This window comes from Callithrix jacchus, chromosome 5 (genome assembly GCF_049354715.1).
Source record: "Callithrix jacchus isolate 240 chromosome 5, calJac240_pri, whole genome shotgun sequence".
NCBI lineage: Eukaryota > Metazoa > Chordata > Mammalia > Primates > Cebidae > Callithrix > Callithrix jacchus.
Genome location: NC_133506.1, coordinates 15,343,148 through 15,365,375, shown reverse-complemented (window position 1 = coordinate 15,365,375; position 22,228 = coordinate 15,343,148). Strand labels below are relative to the sequence as shown.

General features: G+C 40.3%; 1 protein-coding gene across 3 annotated transcripts in view; it reads right to left on the bottom strand.

The window, feature by feature from the left end:
* The window catches only part of PLCB1 (phospholipase C beta 1), a 735,221-nt gene extending 714,967 nt beyond the window's left edge, over window positions 1-20,254 (bottom strand). For all 3 annotated transcript variants that reach the window (XM_078371332.1, XM_035302836.3, XM_035302835.3), the window contains exons 1-2: window positions 19,765-20,254; window positions 21-98 (exon numbers count right to left, since the gene is read on the bottom strand). Coding sequence is in view for 2 of the 3 variants with exons in the window: in XM_035302836.3 (XP_035158727.1) it covers window positions 21-98; window positions 19,765-19,863 (177 nt within the window). In the remaining variant the exon portion in view is untranslated. The remainder of the gene's footprint in view (window positions 1-20; window positions 99-19,764) is intronic.
* Window positions 20,255-22,228: the final 1,974 nt, after the last annotated feature.

Sequence of the window (22,228 nt, the reverse complement as noted above, 5' to 3'; positions counted from 1 at the left end):
AGATGTATCTCATTTCTTACCTTATTTTGATCTGTCCAGTAAAAGAAAAATCCCTGAGGGTCAGTCCTCAAAATAATTGGAGTAACAATAGTTGAATCCTGGAAATGTAAGAATAAACATGAATATCAACATGTATAATTGTAGAAAAATCTATCTTGGAGTTATTTAAGAAGTAATAATTGTAAAGAGATTCTCCAAAGTCATCAATTATTAAGAAAAATTTCAAAAGAAATTAGACATGGCATTTTTAACTTCATAGAATTGTCCATTATGTAACTGTGGTACTTTTCCAATAATCAGAATACTTATACATAACTTATAAAGGTAAAAACCATTAGCACTTATTGATCAAGGTATTTTTTCTATTAAAAACCAGTATTTAGTTTTTCAAATAATTTTAACATTAAACATCATTACATATTTTGTATGATTAATATTAACTAAAATCAATGCTTAAGAATAGTATTTAAAATTACATTTGCTCCATAAAATGATTTTAATTGTAATAAAGAGAGGAAACCTAGCATTTGAGCATCACTATTTCCAAGGTAACAGTAAATAAAGCCGTATTCTACATATTCAGAAAGATACATACAAACTCGTTGCAAATTTCAATTTTACATGCTGAAATAAAATATCATAGGTAAATAGTCTGAGTTTAAAGCATGCATAGTGCAAATCAAAACTCACATACACTGTAATTACAATATTAAACATTTCTAAAATAAGTGTTCTTTTCTCTAAGCAGTTTTCAGCAAGACATATCATCTGCACAAGAAAATACATATCAATGGATGTGGATTTTTATACTGAAACACTCAGGCCTTTGCAGAAATTGCATTTTTTAGAGAGATGTAAATTGCCAGGTTTTTTTTTAACATTTTCATACACATAACCATAGTGTGTCATATCATCTAGCATATTAAAATAACTTGTAATGAAAATTAGAACTTGCAAAGATAATTTTGGCATTTGGGACTTTTTTATTCCTAATAGGCAGAGCAATATGACTGATTTTAATCTATATATTAAGTCTTATTATAAGATACTGCTTCTAGAAGATGTCCTCCTGGGTTCAAATTCCTGCTTGTCCCACCTCGGTGCATAACTTTACACAAGTGAAAAAAGAAGGGGATAATCATCATACCTAACTCAGAAGGTTGTTGTGGGAAATTATCTAGGATAATTTCAGGTAAAGCATCTGGGCACGTTTGCCGCATAAAAATGTTCATTATTGGGAATGATCCAAGATTGCTGATCACTAACATCTCGGGATTGCAGCTCCCAGTGAAAGCACAGAGAACAAGAGGGTGCCACACTTTCAGACAAATTTTTGTCGCTCACGGAGCAGAGGATTGCCAGTGGAGGAGCCCCATGAGTCGCCAGCGCGACTCTTGTGGCCAGGGCAGCGGTTTTGCCAGCACCTCGGTGCGGCAGCTCTTGGTGCAGAGTAAACGGGACTGGTTCCCATTCTGACCGACGTTTGGAGCTCTGGGAAGGCAGAGTCGCCTATTGCAGACTCAAGAGGGAAGCCAGACTGGAGATTCCTGGGCAGAAAAGCACCATCAGTCTTAATGCCGCTGTTTTGGCCGGCGCAGTGGGTTGCTCATATTTCGGCCCTGGGAATTAACAACTTGGACATCCACTCAGAGACCTAATTTGAAAGTTCGTAATTACAAAGACAACAGCTGGATAAATTTACAATGATGGGAAGAAACCAGCGTAAAAAGGCTGAGAATACTCAAAATCAGAACGCCTCTCCCTCTAAAGAGGATCACAGTTCCTCATCAACAAGGGAACAAGGCTTGATGGAGAACGAGTGCATCCCATTAACAGAATCAGGCTTCAGAAAATGGATAATAAGAAATTTCTGTGAGTTAAAAGAACATGTTGTAGCCCAATGTAAAGAAACTAAGACTTTGAAAAAAGGTTTGATGAAATCCTAATGAGAATAGACAATTTAGAGAGGAATATAAGTGAATTAATGGAACTGAAGAATACAATATGGGAACTCCGAGAAGTATGCACAGGTTTAAACACTCGAATTGATCAAGCAGAAGAAAGGATATCAGAGGTCGAAGACCAACTTAATGAAATAAAATGAGAAGACAAGCTTAGAGAAAAAAGAATAAAAAGGAACGAACAAGTTCTCCAAGAAATGTGGGACTATGTGAAATGACCTAATTTACGTTTGATCGGTGTACCTGAATGCGATGGAGAGAATGAATCCAAGCTGGAAAATATTCTTCAGGATATTATTCAGGAAAATTTTCCTAACCTAGCAAAGCAGGACAATATTCAACCCCAGGTAATACAGAGAACACCACAAAGATTTTCCTCAAGAAGAGCAACCCCAAGGCACATAGTCATTAGATTCACGAGGGTTGAAACGAAGGAGAAAATACTAAGGGCAGCCAGAGAGAAAGGTCAGGTTACCCACAAAGGGAAGCATATCAGACTTACAGCAGATCTCTCAGCAGAAACTCTACAAGCCAGAAGAGAGTGGGAGCCAATATTCAACATCCTTAAAGAACAGAACTTTCAGCCCAGAATTTCATATCCAGCCAAACTAAGCTTCACAACTGAAGGAAAAATAAAATCTTTTATGAACAAGCAAGTACTCAGAGATTTTATTACCACCAGGCCTGCTTTACAAGAGCTTCTGAAAGAAGCATTACACATAGAAAGAAACAACCGGTATTAGCCTTTCTAAAAATATACCAAAAAATAAAGAGCATCAACATAAAGAAGAATTTACATCAACAAATGGATAAAACAGCCAGTTAACATCAAATGGCAGTAATCCTAAATTTAAATCTACTAAATCCCCCAATCAAAAGATACAGCCAAAACCCAACTGTATGCTACATCCAGACCCATTTCACATGCAAGGATACATAAAGACTCAAAACAAAGGGATGGAGAAAGATTTACCAATCAAATGGAGAGCAAAAATAAATAAATAAATAAAAAGCAGGAGTTGCAATTCTCGCATCTAATAAAATAGACTTTAAAGCAACAAAGATATAGCGGTAAAAGGATCAATGCAACAATAAGAGTTAACAATTCTAACACCCAGATACAGAGACTTAGACTCCATGAGACAGAAAATTAATAAGGATATCCAGGACTCGAACTCAGATCCGGAACAAGTAAACTTAATAAATATTTATAGAGCTCTCCACTTTAAATACACAAAATATACATTCTTGTCAATACCACAACACACCTATTCATAGGTTTAAATGAAATATTGATTGACCATTATTAATACCCATTTTTTAGAATAAAGCAACATTCCCGTTCTCTCTCCCTCTTTTTCTTCCTCTTTCTTCCTCTCCTTCACTCCTTTTTTTCTTTCCTTCTCTCAAAAAAATAGAAAAAATACGTTCATTATTATTTTAGTGGCTTATATTTAAAAACAGATGTATCAAAATACTAAATGAAAGTTTATCAGGATATTCTTTGTTATGGTAGTGAAATATACAGACCGTAACATGGACTCTTTTCAATGGTATTACATACACTCACCTCACTGTGCTACCATCATCAGCACCATCAATCTTCAGAGTTCTTCATCTTCCCAAATTGAAATGCCACATGCATTAAACACTAACTCCTCATTCCCTCCTCCCCCCATACCCAGGCAACCATCAGTCTTACTTTCTGCATCTATGAATTAGACTACTCTAGGTAATTAAATTGTTTGACTATTCTAAGTAGCTATATGAGTGAAACCATATAGTATTTGTCCTTCTGTGTTTGGCTTATTTTGTTTAGCATAAAGTTCTAAAACTTCATTCATGGAGCATGTGTCATATCTCCTTCCTGTTTAAAGCAGAACAATATTCCATTTATGTATACACCATGTTTTGTTTATCTATTCATCCACTGATGAATATCTGGGTTGTTCTACCTTTTAACTATTTCGAATAATGCTGTTATGAACATAGGTGCACAAATATTTCTTTGAGACCTTGGCCTCAGCTCTTTTTGGTATATACCCAGAAGTGGAATTATTGAATCATGTGATAATACTATATTTATTTTTTTAGGAACTGCAATTCTGTTTTATCCTGATATTCCACATATACATCCTTAACATGCAGTTTGAATTTTTTTTTAATTTTATAACTTCTTTTATTTGTATACAATTATAAGTTACAAACTTGTTTTATTATGCTTTTTATTTTTAAAACACTTATTTTTAGTCAACTTACTCCTTTTTTATTTTTTTTGAGATGGAGTCTCTGTGACCAGGCTGGAGTGCAGTGGTGTAATCCTGGCTCACTGCAACCTTGCCTGTAATCCCAGCTACTTGGGAGACTGAGGCAGGAGAATCGCTTGAAAAATATCTTTTTTTTTTTTGAGACGGAGTTTCGCTCTTGTTACCCAGGCTGGAGTGCAATGGTGGGATCTCAGCTCACCACAACCTCCGCCTCCTGGGTTCAGGCAATTCTCTTGCGTCAGCCTCCTGAGTAGATGGGATTACAGGCACGCACCACCATGCCCAGCTAATTTTTTGTATTTTTAGTAGAGATGGGGTTTCACCATGTTGACCAGGATGGTCTTGATCTCTTGACCTCGTGATCTACTTGCCTCGGCCTCCCAAAGTGCTGGGATTACAGGCGTGAGCCACCACACCCGGCCCAAAAAATATCTTTTACAAGGACTATGCTGTTGCAAGGAACTTCAGCTGGAATTTTAAAATTTCCCAATTACTTCTAAATGTTAAAAAAAAAAAAAGCATTTGGAAACAAACTTGATATTATAATGAAAGAATAATTTTTAAAATATTTAAGGCTTCTTTCATGAGATGCATAACAGTTCACAGCAATATTTCCAATAAATCATAGCAATATTTTCAGTCCCATTTTGTTACTTCTAGAAGTGGACAAAATAAAAGTTCTGACAGACTGCACACAGCACACATTCCCACTTCTAGAGGAATTTAAAATTAACTATGGGTGTAACTCATCTTTTTCAGGTCAGTTCCTTTTCTTATCAGAGCATCTGACAAAATTCTAATCAAAATTTTGGTGGCAATTCCTTGCAAGGATCCCAGACAATAACATTTAAGTGAGCGGAATAAAATTTTTCAGAATTTATATTTAGGAACACTGTTCTAGGCTGCCTAGCTTGTTTCAGATACTTCCATTTCTAGCTTATTCCTTCTCCCCCTTCAAAATCAAACCTTCTTTGTTCAATGTTTTCTTGACCCCACTCTTCCGGCCACAGTTCCTCTGTTAAGTGATCATTTATCTTGGCTCCCTGCCTGCTTCCTTCATAATCACCTCTAACATTCCAAGATCAGCTGGAACTTGGAATTCTTGCCATGCAAGGCAGGATTTGACCCAGAAATATATAAATGTCTATTTTCAATTCCACCTGCTTGTTTTCCCACCTCCCACATAGCTGCTAGTGTCTATATTCTCCCCATACCAAAGTAGCTACTCAACCCAGATCTCAAATATTCTTAATTGTCAGAACATATGCCCAGGTTTGAAACATGAAACATATGGTCATCCTTCATTGACAAAGAAACTGCAGACAGGTTGGGACTCTTGGGACCTTTGACTGCAGAATGATGAAGACAACTCTCAGGTCTATTTTAATCTTTTACCTCTCCATCAGTATCTATAACATATGTATTTCATAAGACTGTGGCTTTGAAACTTTTGTATGCATCAGGTTCACTAAGAGGTCTTGCGAAAACACAGATTGCTGGGATCTTTCTTTGGAGTCTCTCATTTAGTAGCTCTGGGAAGGAATCTGAAAATTGGTACTTCTAAGAAGCTCATGGTGATGCTGATGCTGATGCTGCTGGTCCAGGGCCACGCTTAAAAAACCACGGATTTAGGCCTATAATGGGTAAGGCTTTGAGTCAAGAATACATTGATGCTTTCCTCCAAGAACACCTGTGACCTCAGAATGTAGGCAAACAATATCTTGTAAGTACACTACTTCTAAGAATTCAACTGTAATTTACTTAAAGTTATAAGGTTTTTTCTGACAAATGTTTGTGTGAAAAAAGAAAACAGTAATAAACATACCAGTCTTCAGTTGGTAATAGCAGATAATGTTCAGTAAATTTCTACTTGCTGCTCTTTATTTGCTAGAACACATCTTACTGACATTCCAATATCATAAATAGTGAAGACTAATACAGTAATTAAGAAGATGCTATTTAATAATTTACATCAATCTCTAAAGAGTCTTTAAGCCAAATTAAAAATGATCAAGGAGCAAAGCAAAAGACCTTAACAAAACCTCAAAATCCTGAAGAATAAGAAATAATTCAGCAAGAAGAAAAGGGTCACTGGAATCAACATTAACATTACAACGATTTGCTCGTCAAGGCACTGATACAACTCAATAATAAATACTAAAGAAACTGAGATGAAATGGCAAAGGCACTACTAATTCAAACTCACTTCTAATACCAGTATACCTTTTTATACAAATCCCTGACTGAATAGTAACTGATACTTCCTCAACATTTGCTCTAAGCAATCACTGTGACAAACTTCACATCGATTTTCTCCTTTAATACTTATAATAACTTAAGAGGGAGACACTATTCTTATTCCCATTTAAATATACCTGCACCAAGGCTTGGGCTAACTAACTTGCTCAAGAAAAGCCAGTCAAGCTGGTATGGGAAGTGCTGGAAATTAAACCTTCTAGTACACGCTGTATAGCAGTGGTTCTCGACATTGTCCATTATTGCCCTGCAAAGGAGCTTTTTGGGGTTTTATTTTTCTAATCATCTCCCATGACATTTCAATATGGCAGATACGCTGAATATCTGTTTATATGCTGTATGTATAACTGTGCTTTATACCAAAAATAAAACAAGAGAGTAAGAAGAGTTTTTTGTTCCCCAAAACCACTTTTCATTTCCTTGGAAGCAACATGGCTCCTGCTGAGAATGCATGTCCTACTGCTGCTGTCCAATACAAGAGCTGCCGCGGCTCCCTTGTCACTACTGAGCACTTGAAATGTGACTGCTGAGATTAGGATGTGCCGCAAGATTTTAAAGACTAAGAATGAAAACAAGAATAGAAAATAGCTCACTAATGATTTTTGACATTGATTATACGTCAAAATGGCTACTCTGGATTAAATTAAATATATTATTCATATTAATTCCATCTGTTTCTTTTTTACTTGTTTTAATGAGGCGATTAGAACATTTACAAGTGTCCTATGTGGTTCTCGTTATATTTCCATTAGAAGAAATCTTCATGGGGACACTCCTTAACAGGGAAGTTTCTCACAAAGCAATCTCAGTGCTCTTGTCACACAATTCCAGCAAGATAGTTTATGGTTTTATCCACACATGCAGCTATCATCTAATTTTTAACATTTAAGTAGTACAAAATAAATCTAACTTCCTCTCTGTCAATTCTTCAGTATCTAACAAGGGTCGTCATGTTGTTCCCCTCTGAGCTACACTTTACCAGGCTGAGGAATGTCATTGACTCTGTCGTGCTCACCTCCCCAACAACTCAAGTGTTGAAGTCCTAACCCGCAGTACCTCAAAGAGTGATCTTATTTAGAGATAGGGTCTTTACAGGGATGATTACGTTAAAAGGAAGCCTTAAGAGAGGGCCCTAATCCAACATAACTGGTGTCCTTATAAGAAGAGGACATCTGGACACAGGGATGTACAAAAGGAAAATGATGTGAAGATGCAGGAGAAGTTGGCCATCTACCAGCCAAGAAGAGAGGCCTCGAATACATCCATCCATCATGGCCCTCAGCAAGAAGCAACCCTCCTGACACCTTTATCTCCCACTTCCTCCAGAACTGTGAGAAAATAAATTTCTGTTGTATAATCCACCCAGGCTGTGGTCCTTTATTATGGAAGTCCTAGTAAACTACTACAAAGCATAACCCTAAACCTCAAGGCTCATGTCATGGGCCAGTCCACAGACCCACAGCACATTCCTTAGCACCACTGTCAGAAAGTCTCCTGGCCAAGGTTGACCACAATTCTCACTCCACAGTGCTTCTCATGTTTTTATGCTATTACAAGAGAACACACATGAATAGAGGCATGCACTTCTAAACTAATCAATACTACAGAGTCAACAGGAAAAATAACAAGCAATGTTCCACAGAGATTGCCCAACACTTGCATCAGGAAGCAGCAGAGCCAAACACAGCAAATAGAGACACTGGGGGGAAACATCCATGCAAGGGACAATGAATTATAAGGGTCTCAGAAAATCAGATGTGATGCCTTCAAACTAAACATAAGCAATACAGCCCTGACTATGAAATGAAAACATTATAAAGAGAGTCTTGGATGCTAATTAAGGAATTAAGATCATTTAAGTAAAACATCCGTGTGTATCAGCATTGATGAGACTTTTCCTTCAAGAGTGTGTCCACTCTGAAATTTCCCAAAATAAAGAAAAGCAGAAGAGATGAAGAAGGTCTAGAGTAGAGGATGCAAAACAGTGGAGAGAGGCAATGTGAAGATACTGGTTTGCTACAGAACAAGGAGAAAAATCCCTTTCATCACAATGTTGGGAACTGATGAAAGCATTGTTCTTCAAGTACCGTGCAAGATATTTCACATAATCCACAAGAGAACCAAGTTAAAGCCCAGATCCCCAATCGACCTAGGTGCTCCTGGCTTAGTGGGGACATCAGATAAGTAAAACCAATAATTTCAATAACATATAGCTCTGGTGGCATGCAGTGGCACCTCATTGTGTTTTTAATTCGCATTTCCCCAATGACTAATGCTGTTAAACATCTTTTCATGTACTTACTGGACTTTGGCGTTAGAAGGAGGGCGGTGAACTGCCCTGATACTTCTAAGAGCACAGTATATCATTTAGCATTTTAATCAGTGGTTCTCAACTAGGGGCAATTTTGCAACCCAGGTGACTTTTGACAATGTCTGGAGACAATTTTGGTTGTCACTACTTGGGGATTTGGCAACTGAAAGCTAGACCTAGAGCCGGAGATGCTGCTAAGCATCATGTTACACAGACCAGTCTCTACAACAAAAACTAGTGGGCCCCAATGCCAATGGTGCCAGGGTTGAAAACATGGATTTAATCATTTCTGGTTGATTTTATCTCTAATATCCTGTAAGAACCTAAGCAGTATATATGCAGGTCCTTGCCATCCATCCACATTATCTGAGCCAACTCTCCACATGCTAATTCTGCTTCTGTCCTTCAAAATCCTGTGTTCTTTGGCTCTTTGGAATACCCACAGCTACTGTTCCCTCCACCTGACACATTCTTCTACTCATGATGGCCTAAATCCCACTTTTCATAAATGGAATTTTCCAGGGAAACCTTACATGCTTCCTATACTCACTTAGACTTTTTTCCTTTGTAGCAGTTATAATGAAAATAATTTTGATTCTATTTGTTTAGCATCTGTCTCCCCAATAAGGGCAGGCATGAAATCACTAATCATCATCAATCCACAACACTAGCACGATGCTTAAAAGAGACATCAGTACATTTTTAAAGTATGACTGGTAAATGAATGGATAAATGGGTGGAAGGTACTGCAGGAAATAAAAACAAGGAAGATTCTGAAAAAAATATCATTTGGGGTTGCTAGGAGCCATGTTGCCCACAGCCACAGCAAGAGAAATTTCAAAGTAGTGGTGAGGGCAGAAAAAGCCTTTGGGGGGCTGAGAAGAAGTGGGTAGGAGGTGAGGACAGGGAGACAGTGAGTACATTATGTTTTCACAGTAGAGGTAAGGAGATGAGGGAGAAGACAGTAACTAAAGGAGAAAAAAGGGCTGGAGAACAATGTGTTGGTTTTGATGTTTGAATTTTTACTAGTAAAGGCATATTGATGTGTTCTTAGGGAAGCTTCTACTGAGGAGAAACTCACAGAGATACTGTCAAAAGAAAGGGGAGTGGTGGCAGATAATAATGAAGTCAGGATTCAGAGATGCCAGGAAGGATGGGCTCCAAAATATAAATGCAGAAGGCGAGGTGCTTTCTCAGGAGCAGGAGGGCAGCTGGAATAATGGAGGGGGCCCAAGTACATTAAATGAGGAGTGGAGAAGGAGGAAATTAAAAGCGTTGTCCCAGTGACTTCCATTGCCTCTGTACACAAAGAATAGTGCAGGTGGAAGTTTATTATAAATCAAATTTAGAACTATGTCTTGTCACTTTTCTCACTTGAGTAATAAAGCACAAGTATTCTTTTTTTTTCTTTGTGAATCATCATCGTGATAGAATGTTTTCACGATGATGCATCTTTTCTGTCACTCTCAACACTTCTGAATTTCTTTAATGGCAATTTTTATTGCAATATTTGGTGTATGTATGAGCAACTTTTTCTGAAAATAGGAACTAATGGTAACATTTAGTATATGAGATACAAATACAGTGAACATCACCTTCAACCAATATTGAATTGCAGTGGAGTACACACTCAAGCCATATTTGGACCTTAAATGGAATCAGCACTGTAACAGGAGTGATCTCTGCACTGTCAATAAATATTTTCCTTCTCAAACTCACACGGAGAAATCCCATTTAAGAAGACCACAGAGACCCTTAGGAGCCTGGGAGATTTCAGATGGAATGGAAGGACAAGGAGCAGGGTATTCCAACCAATGCCACACAACACCTCAAAGGTCACAAAGGTCTCACAGGAGCACGACTACCCTCTAGGTCTGCCTCAAGGCTGCACACTCCCCTGTGTGATCCCACTGTGAACCAGACACACAGCAGACAATTCCTTCATTCCACAAGTATTTCCTGCACACCAGCACCCCCAGGGTGCCAGACCTATGTTCTCTGCTAGGAAAAAAAGACAAATAATTATAAAGCTATAGCCCTCCCGAAGCCCTGCTCTAGTTGTAATATAAACAAGGCATATCCACCTCCCTGCACAAGTAATATAGATCTGGTCTCTCAATTGACACTACCTTGCATTCTGCATCATGCCTGTGAGCAGGCAACTCACCCTCTCTGCTTCATTCATGCCTACCATATTCTTAATCTTCCATGTGATTTCTATGAGAGGCCATGGGACCAGTCTTAATAGGGATCAGCAAAACACAACATTTGAAACTATGTTGAGAGGAAGAAAAGGTGGAGTAACAAATATAGAGTCTTGATGAATGCAGAAATGTCACTTATTAGGCAATAAAAACAAAAACATTTGTTTTAACACCGTATCTGAATAGCTGTCTTTCCATGTGCATGTTTCCATACTGATGGAAGATGTAGAATATCTTTAAAGACTATAGGGTATACATTGCCTTTTTTTTCTCTTGATGGAGTCTTGCTCTGTCACCCAGGCTGGAGTGCAGTGGCGCGATCTTGGCTCACTGCAACCTCTACCTCCCGCGTTTAAGCCACTCTTCTGCCTCAGCCTCCCAAGTACCTGGGATTACAGGTGTGTGCCACCACACTCAGCTAATTTTTGTATTCTAGCAGAGACAGGGTTTCACCTTGTTACCCACGCTGGTCTTAAACTCTTGACCTCAAGTAATTCACATGCCTTGGCCTCTCAAAGTACTGGGATTACAGGCGTGAGCCACTGCAGCTGGCTTACCCATTTTGTCTCAAAGCAGCAGTGAGGTTTTCCAATGCTCACACACCTTGAATGGTGTAGACAAAAATGGACTGTATATATATCATTAAAAAATAGCTAAAGACAATAGCTCAAAAACTGAGTTTGCAGGGATGTGAGCTTCATATGTATGAATCCTAAAATAGCAGAGATGCTTTGGAAAAATCTATCAATCTCTTTAAACTTGTATTCATTTAGACTCTGTTAAGTTTTTTGTTGGCCGGGTGCAGTAGCTCATGCCTGTAATCCCAGAACTTTGGGAGGCTGAGGTAGGTGGCCCACGAGGTCAAGAGTTCAAGACCAGCCTAACCAATGTGGAGAAACCCCATCTCCACTAAAAATACAAAATTAGCCGGGTGTGCATGCCTGTAATCCCAGCTACTCAGGAGGCTGAGGCAGGAGAATCGCTTGAACCCGTTAGACAAAGGTTGTAGTGAGCTGAGACTGCACTATTGCACTCCAGCCTGGGCAAAACTCCTGCTCATTAAAAAAAAAAAAATTGTTGTTGTTGTCACCAAAAGGATCCTGTTTGGGGACATCATGGTAGACTGGAAAGGACCCTGAATTTAGCCAGAGATCTAGTTTTAAATTCCTATTCCAGATCTAAATAGTCATGTGTCCTTAGACAAATCACAGTCACTAGCTTCAATTTACTTCTATGTGAAATGCAAAAGAAGAACCCTTGCTCTTTTTCCTACCACCCAAGGTGTTCTTGATGACGGAACAGGGATAAGCAGGGTTGCTACATAAGCATAAATGCCTGCTATTAAGACTCACTCTGGATATTGAATTCCAGAGGAAATATTATTTTAAAAACTCCATTTTACTCTACTGTAGTATTGAAGGAGAAAACTATGTAGTATGCTTAGATGATTATTATATTTAGGACTGGAAGTTGTAAAATCCTAGAACCACAAAAGGCCATATTAGATAGGACTTGGTGCGAGAAACAAAAATCTCTCTTGAATTTTGAAGATAAAGGGTCTTAATATAAATAAAGCACTGGACAGAAAGACTGAAAAGGTTGAAGGAATGGGCTTTAGGTTGGGTCTCCATGAATGATCCCAGAACACAGCAACACAGACCCTTGAAGAGAGTTATTGTCTCTACCACATTCAGAAAGGTGAGAAATCAAGAAGGAACTTCCGGGGTCCAAAATACCAGTGTGGCTGAAGCCAAAGAAGTGTAAGCTGCCAACAGGCAGTGGCCACTGTCACCACTGCCTCTCAGAGATACTGAAGAACTGTTACAGAAGATGCCATCTCTTTCAGCATCTCATGTATCTCTAGAAAGAACCCAAGGGATACAGGAGAGTGGCCTCTTGAATGTTTCCACCCTGCACATTTCATATGCATGAATTTATTTGGTGGAAACATTAATTTTCATGAAGAATATTGATCAGATAGGAGTCTGGTAAATGTGGCTTTAGAAGTCCAGACTCTGTATTACAGGAAGTCCTACTAAGAGGATGTAGGAATGAATGCTATGTGAGATTCAACCATATCCAACACAGCACACCTGAGGGGAATCGTGATTGGCATCCTTAACTTTTTTTGACCAGATCAATTGCTGATTTGTTCTATGGTTTTCCAGATTTATGAGCTCATATAGGTTCTTCCATAAAATGGATTAAAATTAAATTAAATTTTCCTTACCCTTAACTATTTCATAGACAACTTCCAAAAAAATTTGATTTTTTTTTTTTTTTTTTTTTGAAGCGGAGTTTCACTCTTGTTACCCAGGTTGGAGTGCAATGGCGCGATCTCGGCTCACCGCAACCTCCACCTCCTGGGTTCAGGCAATTCTCCTGCCTCAGCCTCCTGAGTAGCTGGAATTACAGGCACGCGCCACCATGCCCAGATAATTTTTTGTATTTTTAGTAGAGACGGGGTTTCACCATGTTGACCAGGATGGTCTCGATCTCTCGACCTCGTGATCCACCAGTCTTGGCCTCCCAAAGTGCTAGGATTACAGGCTTGAGCCATCGCACCCGGCCAGAATTTGATATTTTTAATGGCAAAATAATATATATCATCTAGACATCAATGCTATATATTGATATCCAAGTGACTACTTCAGGTAAATGTTTTCTTTATTAACTAATCCAATTTCTGTGATCTTGTTCATTGGATGTCAATTTAATAAAAAGAAATAGAACATTAACCAAATATTGTAAACTAAAATGCCCTTGAAATATAAAATAGATATAGGATGCTTTTATTTCTGTTTTAATATAAGTAAAATAATAATTTTAATATAAATAAAAATATTTTAAAATTACTTTAATATAAATAAAAATACCTCTTTTCCAATTTTACATAATAGTCTGTTACCCAATTTATAATAGTTTCTTAATAAAGGTATAGATTTAGTCAACCTTGATTAATAGATACATGTAAACTGTTTTTGAAATACAAATTTAAATAAAACATTTGAAAATTAACACATGTTAATGATATTAAAATTAAACACTGGATCTTAAAGAGATCAGAGGAAAACCAGAGAGACTCTTAAAGAACATAAGTATCTTTTAGATCCTATTCCAAGTAGTTTATTCCTTTATATCCTATTTCAGTTAGTTAGTTACAAAAATCAATGGCATCTTTATGGTCATATACATAAATGACCTCTGAAATATGTCTATATTTCCTTTGCCTATTACACATGGGGCACAAGGCTCTGATTAGGAGATCAGACGTAGGACAGGGAAAAGATTAGGTGTAATAGACTGAAAAGTGTTTGAGCATGTGGAATTAAGGTTACACGAACCTAATATTAGCTCCAGTAACAAGAAGACCAATGTTTTCAGTTATCAGGGGTTTATTATTTAAGTGGAGACCCATAGCATTAGTCAACAATTCACCATCAATCCCCTTCTGTTTTCTGCTGTTACTTCTTGTTCATGATAACATGAAACAATTCTGATAAGGAAACATTTAACTACAGGTTACCAAGTCCCACATAAAAAAGCAAAATGTTTCCATTCCATTTATATATCATTGCAGGTAAATATAACCTGAAGCTATTAATTGATAGGCTAAACTTTCAAAGGAAGCTAATAGCCAGCACAAATTATCCTCATGCACCGTAGGTAGGAAATATCAGTGTTAAGCAAGATAAGAGAGAAAACCTATGAGAGACAAATATATTCTAGCAACAGTATTATACTAGTCTGCTTTGCCATTCCAGTAAGAGCCTTAAGCATTCCATTTCCTCACTAAATTACTAGGGTTTTGTTTAACTGTTTCCTCCTTCAGGGCATTTACTATACCTTCTGCCCTTCCCAGACTTCACCCTGGGACAGATAAGAAGTGATCAAGGGCCATCTAAACTGACTATAAGTCACTTTCATTGTTATTGTTCAAGAGGATCAATTCAGCAATAATAAAAATGCTTTAGGCTGAAGAGGTTTTTTTTAAGTTTTTATTCAAAATAAAAATAGCTTATTAGATTAAAAACAAGCAAAACCAAGCTATTAAGTTAGAAGTCAAGATAAGGGTTACCCCTGGGAGAGGATGTAAGGACTGGAAGAGAGCACTCAGGAATTTGGGGCAAGTGATGCTGTTTCTTGATCTGGTGGTGATGACATGGGAGTGTTCACTTTGTGAAAACAGATCCAGCTGGACACAGGATTTGTGTTTTGTTGTATGCATGTTAAGTTTCAAGTAACTTTATTGATTTGCTTGGAAAAAAAGTTATATTCTTACACTTAGATTACAGTAATTATTGACTGACAGTGAGAAATTCAAAAAGCTCTTTGAACAAGAAAAATGGACATAACTGGGCATATTTAAGTGGGTCTTTATAGGGCACCTGCTAGCTTAGCCTTTTAGTCTGAAATCTACCTTGTACTTTGTAGTTGTTCTATCCACATCAGCCAGCTACTAACTCAGAGAAGTTTCTTTTCTGTTTCCCATAACCTTTCCAAAGTGAATGCTACTAAATTCCTACCTCAAAAACCCTTTCCCCTCTGTTCCCTCATTAATCTTGTCAGTGTCATCTTGTCATCATTTTCTTGTCATCATTTTTGAAACCGGAACAGCAGATTCCATGTAATGCAAAGGTTCTAGGCTTTTGTGTAGGATGCTGGGAAATGTGCAATATACTAGTATTTATTAAATTACCTATTTTACCTGTAGGGGTTGGAGGTGTGGTAAAGGAGGGCGTTACTTGATTGAAATCTAGAGGGCATTAATGCAAATCCAAATCTCTGAGTTTCTTCAGACTTCTCAAACAACTTAGTCTAGCAATTATTTTTCTATGTTAGAATACGCTTGTAAGACAGAATGCACAATGTGAAATTATATACTCATATATACATAAATATATATAGAATTTAAGTAAACATAAACTTTTGAATTATTTGTAAACTGGCTTCCTTTAGAGAATAGGTCTTGCTCTAAATTATGTAGACTTATTTTTCTGTGAAACACCTGGATTTTTAAAAGGGGGTAAGAAACTTGATTTTTCTCCAAATTATAAAATATCAAACCAAGCACACATTAAAGGGAATGGAAGTAAGGTCTGAATTTTTCCACTAGTGGAATAAAAGAGTCATATAATACCTGCTAACCACCTTGACAACGTTCATATTCCTCTTACTTTTGAGGGACAATAACTTTTAAAAATGTGTTTTATTGAAGGTTTCCTGTATGTCAAGCTCTATACCAAGCAATGCATATGCATTTATTCATTTAACCTCAACGGCTGTTCTGTGAGTTAGGAAATATTACACTTTGCATGTTACAGTTGAGGAAACTGAAATTGGGATGCATTAAGCAACGTGCCCACAGTAAGATCTGAATTTGGAAGATGAGAATGAAGAAAAAGAAAAAAACAAAGAAATGATAACCCTTCCATCCCTCAGAGGTTGTGTGACAGTGAAACAGAGAGCTTAGGCATGGAAAACGGCCAAATCAGTGACTGGGGGGTGACTGGGGGCCCTATTGTACAGTTTACATTCCTTCCTCTTTCTCTCCATGTCCTGTCTAATATAGACAGAGACCAAGGTCCAGAAGAGAGAGGAGCTTCTCTCACAATCTCCCAAGATCCCTAGCTTAAATCAAGAAAGTAACTCTCCTTCCACTGTCTACCTCACCAGAATTCTCCCATAATACTCACAGTCCTTTACACCCACCTCTTACCACCAGAGCCTGCTAATAGACAAATGCAAAACAAAAGCAAAGACAGGAAGTTGAATTTTTAAAATATAATGTGGTCAGTGCTTTAACTCCATGCCAAGTTCAAGAGGACAAGTATAGCCTTGATGTCAGACCATATACACCGTGAGTTTTAAAACGTTGAAATAGTCAAAAAAAAAAAAACCCATCTACCTACCCATGCATCCACAGACCCTGGGGATTCTCAGACCTCCCCATGATCAAGCAGCTAAAGCATTAATGCCTGGCTCTAGTACAACAGGGTTATCTCTGGGATCTACTACCCATTTGCTGTCTTTTGTGGTTAGTTGGTGCCTATGTCAAAGATTAGACTATCACCTTTAGAGCATCCACATCCTCACTGTGACTTGGTGGGTGGCCAACAAACTATGCATGGTACTGCACCCTCTGGGTGACATCTTCCATTTCATATGGTGGTCAGGACAAGAGGACCAGTGATTATACTGCTTTAATCACTTCAGGAACAAGAGATAATTTCTTCACATCCTAAGCAGCTCCAAATGCATCATTTTTGAATGCCCTATAACAGTACCACATTTTTACACAAGAAGCACCAAAAATTAAGAAAGGCTAAGTGATTTGCCTAAAATCAGGCAGCTTACTGGTGAAAGACTAGGAGGTACACTCAGGCCTTTAATTCAAGATCTAGTTCTTTTTTGTCTTCAACACACTAACTAAGGTAAAATATAAATAGTCAGATAACTTGAACCGCCTTGATTCTGGAAGGTCAAATATGAGCTGGGAAGAGTAGAAGAGGGATGCTTGGGAGAAAAAAGGCAACCCTAAGAAAGGCTGGGTCCCTAGTAGTCCACTGATTAGCTGGAGACCCAAGGAACCAAAGTGCCTGTAGGAGAGTTCGTTATATTCCAGATAACTTGACGTCTGAGTGCAGTCTAAGTTTTCTTTTTTAAAAGACCTGAGATTCTACTGGCCTTCTCCTTAGAGCCTACATCCTTCCTTCCAGGAGGGCTTCTTTGGAAACTCACTGCTGCAATGCTCAGAGGGAGCTCTTTTCAACTTATTTGGGTGGTATTTCACTAATGGCCTCTCTATTACCCTCAACACATCACTCAATCTTTCTCTCATTGGTGTTTTTGATTTCGTCTCCTTCACCTAGCATGTAAGGTCTGTAACAGCAGGGATTTTGTCTACTTTCTTCACCACTCCAGGATCCAGTCCAGGACTGGCAGCAATAGGAGAGTAGGAAATATGTTACAGAAATGCACATTATAAAAGTCATCTACCTGGATATACCAAAATGTGTTCTCATAGAATACTTTCAGTCTCGGTGTGATGTTGGCTATTTTCTCCCAAACAAGAAATTGTAGAGAATTATTTAAAATACAGTTTAGAATCATCACTGTATACACATCCAAAGGTTATGCTGAAACTCCTATTTTTTAACTCTACAAAGTCTCTTTCTCTTCCCTTTCCCCCTCACTCCCTCGGTAAATCCATCATCACATCACTTCTCTATTCAAGGATCTCAACATGGGCAAGACGTGTTTGTTGCTGAACTGCATTTTCTTTGTTTTATTTTCCCTGGCACAAAGCATTTAATCTGTGTCTGTATTTATTGTTTAGGTTTTATTTCATTTACAGAAACATTCAGTCCAATTAGACTGGAAAAGAAAGAAGAAAAGTGTGAAGTCCATGGTTAAAAAAAAAATGTATGTTTACATCCTTGCCTACAGCATTTAATAGTTGGCATGAGCTTTCAAGGAAGCTGTGGCTCATACTCTAAGTTCCGTTTGCACTTCCAGCTGGACAAAATATAGACACAGACGCACTCAGCTAAGTAATTGGATTCACTACCTGGAATATTTAAATTGTTTTCAGACACTGGAAAATGGCTTAAGAAGATTAAAGAAAAATACCCTAGAGGATAACAGGCTATAATTTACTAGGTGGAAAATCTTTTCTGTAAGAACACCTCATTCTCCTATAATTCCTCCTGATGAAGAGATGTATTAGTCATTTGGACTTAAATTTCGTTAGAGCCTGGCAACTCGGGTTTATTTCAGTGGGTTTTTCTTATCGAACCTTTTAAATGACACCCAGGGCATAAAATTGATACCATAATATTCCCCAACCGAAGATTTGCATGTTTTCAGGGGGATGACTAATTTAAGTGTTTTGAAGACAACTGGGGTAGAGGGGAAGGAGAAGTCATTTGAAGTCCCGGGGTCCGGACTGCACTTAAAGCATTAGAGACCCATGCACTGGGCTAGGCTCTGCCCTACCTGGCAAATGGTGCAGGTAAATCGTGGGGCAACCTCTCAACGTGTCTATTTCAAGCAGAAGACTCCAACCAGCTTAGTTGTCCAAAGTCAGCCCTCCCCACTTGCCTGCAGGCCCAAGAGCCCTCCAGGACCCCTCAAGGGCCCCCATTTTGTTCACGCCCTCCCCAGACGTGTCCCCGCAGCCCTTTTCAGGGACCCTCCCTCAGGAGCCAGGAGCTGAAGTTTGGCATCAACGACCACCTGTTGGCTGGACCGTTGTGTCCTCCGCAGCGTGGACTCCCACAAAAGCGCTAAGAGGGTTCTTAATCACTGAACTGTTTTGAACTTCAGGCCCTTCTTTCCTGAAATCCGGCAAAAGAGGTTAACAGGAGGTGCGTCCCCAGGCGGAGAGGGGGCGCGTCCTGTTCACACCAGGCGCTTTCCAGTTAGTCCTAACTTCACACTCACCACTTTCCGAACTCTCAGGACCTGTCACCAGGCAGAGCTTGTCCCTCCCTCTCCACTGGCCCAAAAGATTTAAGACCCTCAGGGGGCGCTTGCCAGACCCAGAAAGGATGGCAACTATTAAACCCCGATGAAACAGGAGCGCGCGCAAAGCTCCTGCCCTTGGCCATCCGCCTTGGCAGATGCCAACCTGTGCGCCCGAGGCGGCCCCTGCCCGCTCCCAGTGCGCCCATTGCATAACGCGCCCCTCGCCCCACCCCCACGACACCCGCCCTGCCCGGTGCCCGAGCCAGCGCCCCGACTTGGGCCGCCCCAATACTTACATCATCCCACTTGACGAATTTGGTGCCCTTCTTGAGGCTGTCGGACACGCACACGGGCTTGAGTTGCAAGGCGTGCACTCCGGGTTGAGCCCCGGCCATCTGGGCTCATTTGGGCTCCGGGCGGCCCGGGCGAGCGTGTCAGGGACTGGGGACCGCGCGCGGGGCGCGGGGCGCGGGCCGGGGGCTCCTTTCTCTTCTCCTGAAGCGCTTGACTCTGCTCCCCCGCCGGCCTCCCTGGCCTCCCGGCCTCCGCACCTCCCTCAGGCGCCGCTCAGCAGGCAGGGCGCGCGGGGGCGCAGCGCCGGGCCATGCCCCGGGCGGGACGCGAGGTCGGCAGCCCGCGGTGGATGAGAAGCCGCGGAAGGCGAAGAGACGCCGAGCCAGGCAGCCGAGGCTGCCAGTGGCCGCTGGATCCTGCTCCTCCGCAGCCGCCGCCTCAAAGCGCACCATTCAGCACATCCTCTACACACGGAGGGGGAGAGCGAGTGACACACGCCCGGCGCCCCCCCTCCCCGCTCTTTTCCCTCCTCCCTCCTCCCCGCCACCCTCGCTCGCTGGGTCCTTCCTTCCCCCCGCGGCTCCCAGCCCAACTTTGCACGCTGGGTCAGGCGCCAGGAAGTGGGGATGCAGCGGCACCTTGTGGCTCCTGAGCCCCACTGCAGCCAACGCCTGCCTCCCGCACTCCCTCTGAGCATGCCCCGTGCCCTGGTTGCAGGAGGACTAGGGGTGCCCAGGAGCCTTACGCTCTTTGGGGTTTTCTTGGGAACCTGGGCTCGAGCTCCGGGGCGTCTTCGGATCCCAACCGGGTGGGAAAAGGGGCCCACAGGGAGGAACCAGAGAAGCAAACCGCAGCTTTCGGCTCTAGCTGGAGCTCTCCAGCGGCGGCCACAAAACAGCTATTTGAAAAGAGAATTTCCATTTGTAAGCAGAGAAGAGCGCAGTTGAGAGGTTCTTTAGAGAAACCTCGCTGCGCCTGAGAGTTTGCAGCGCGCTGATCTTGACGCCCGGGCAAATGGTTTCGTTGTGCTTTTGAGATAGAAAGCCCACCCTGAAGAAAGCAAAGGTTTTATTTTCCAAGGAAAAAAAAGGGTCCCCTCTCCCGCTCCTCTCCTTGAGTATGTAGGATGTGTGGCGGTTAGGGGAGAGGCTTATTAATAGAAACTTGCTCACTTAGGAGCATAGATTCAGAAATGTTTGTCTTCACTCCTTCAACACACCTTTCTCAATTCAAGGAGGGAAGGGAGGGAAGGAGGAAGGGAAAGAGAGAGACCAGAATGGATAACACTTTAAAGACTGGTAATGCCAAACGTTTGAAAGACTGTGGAGCAACTGGAACTCTCGTTCATTGCCGGAAGGAATATTAAATAGTAAAGCCACTTTGGAGAACAGCTTCTTACAAAGTAAGACGTTTACTTATCATACAACCTAGAAATTCCACTGCTAGGTATTTGTCCAAGAGAAATGAAAGCATAAGTTCATAAAGACTTATAACGCGATGTGAATAACTTTCTTATTAATAACCCACAAATGTCAATCAATAGGTGAATGGATACACAAACTGTGGTATGCCCAAACATGGGAAAACTATTCCACAATAAAAACGAGTGGGCATGCAAGAGCAGGGATGAATCGCGACTTTAAGCTTAGTGAAAGAAGCCAGACAGGATAGACTGCAGGCTGCATGATTCCATGTGTAGGAATTGCAGGACAGCAAGCTAGTATGTGTTGACAGAAAGCCTGCCTGTGGCCAGGGATAGGTAGAGATGGATAGAGAAGGGCTACCAGCACCTGTTGTGCATGTTCCAAATGTTCTATATCAGGTGTGTATATTTCTCAAAACTTGCAAGTTCCATAAGTACACCTAAATTGAGTGCAGTTTGCTTTAAGATATAATTTTAAATCTCAAAAGGTTGATTTTTAAAAAGAAGAAACAATATGAAGAAGGAAAAATGGAGAGAAACACTACTGTCTCTTGTCTTCATTCTCCCTGTTCTCTGCCCTCAGGATTCCAATGCCTGATGTTTACAGACTCAGTCAAAAGATTACCAAAATCCAATACAAAAATTTGCTATTAAATATTTCAATGCATTTTAAAAATACTTACTGGTAGCCAGCTGTATACTAGCCACTATTGTAATCACCAAGGATACCCTGGTGAACAAGACCCATGACTCCTGCTAACATTTGGAGGTCCTGCCTTGTGCTTGGAAGCCACTTGCTACAAAGAATTCCATGAAAAACGGACTGGTTTCTTTTCAATCACATGTCCCTAAAGTAAAACCTGAATAGTCCACAGTCCCTCTAGCCAGCAGCCTTGGCTTGCTAATTGCCCCACAGAAGGTACCTCTCATGTTGATTTTCTCTACTCCAGAGTACTGCAATGAAACTCTGCCTCCAGGGCTCCAGGACTTCTCAAGTGTTCTCACAACTGATCCTACCAAATTGTTTTTCTTCCCTTCCCTTC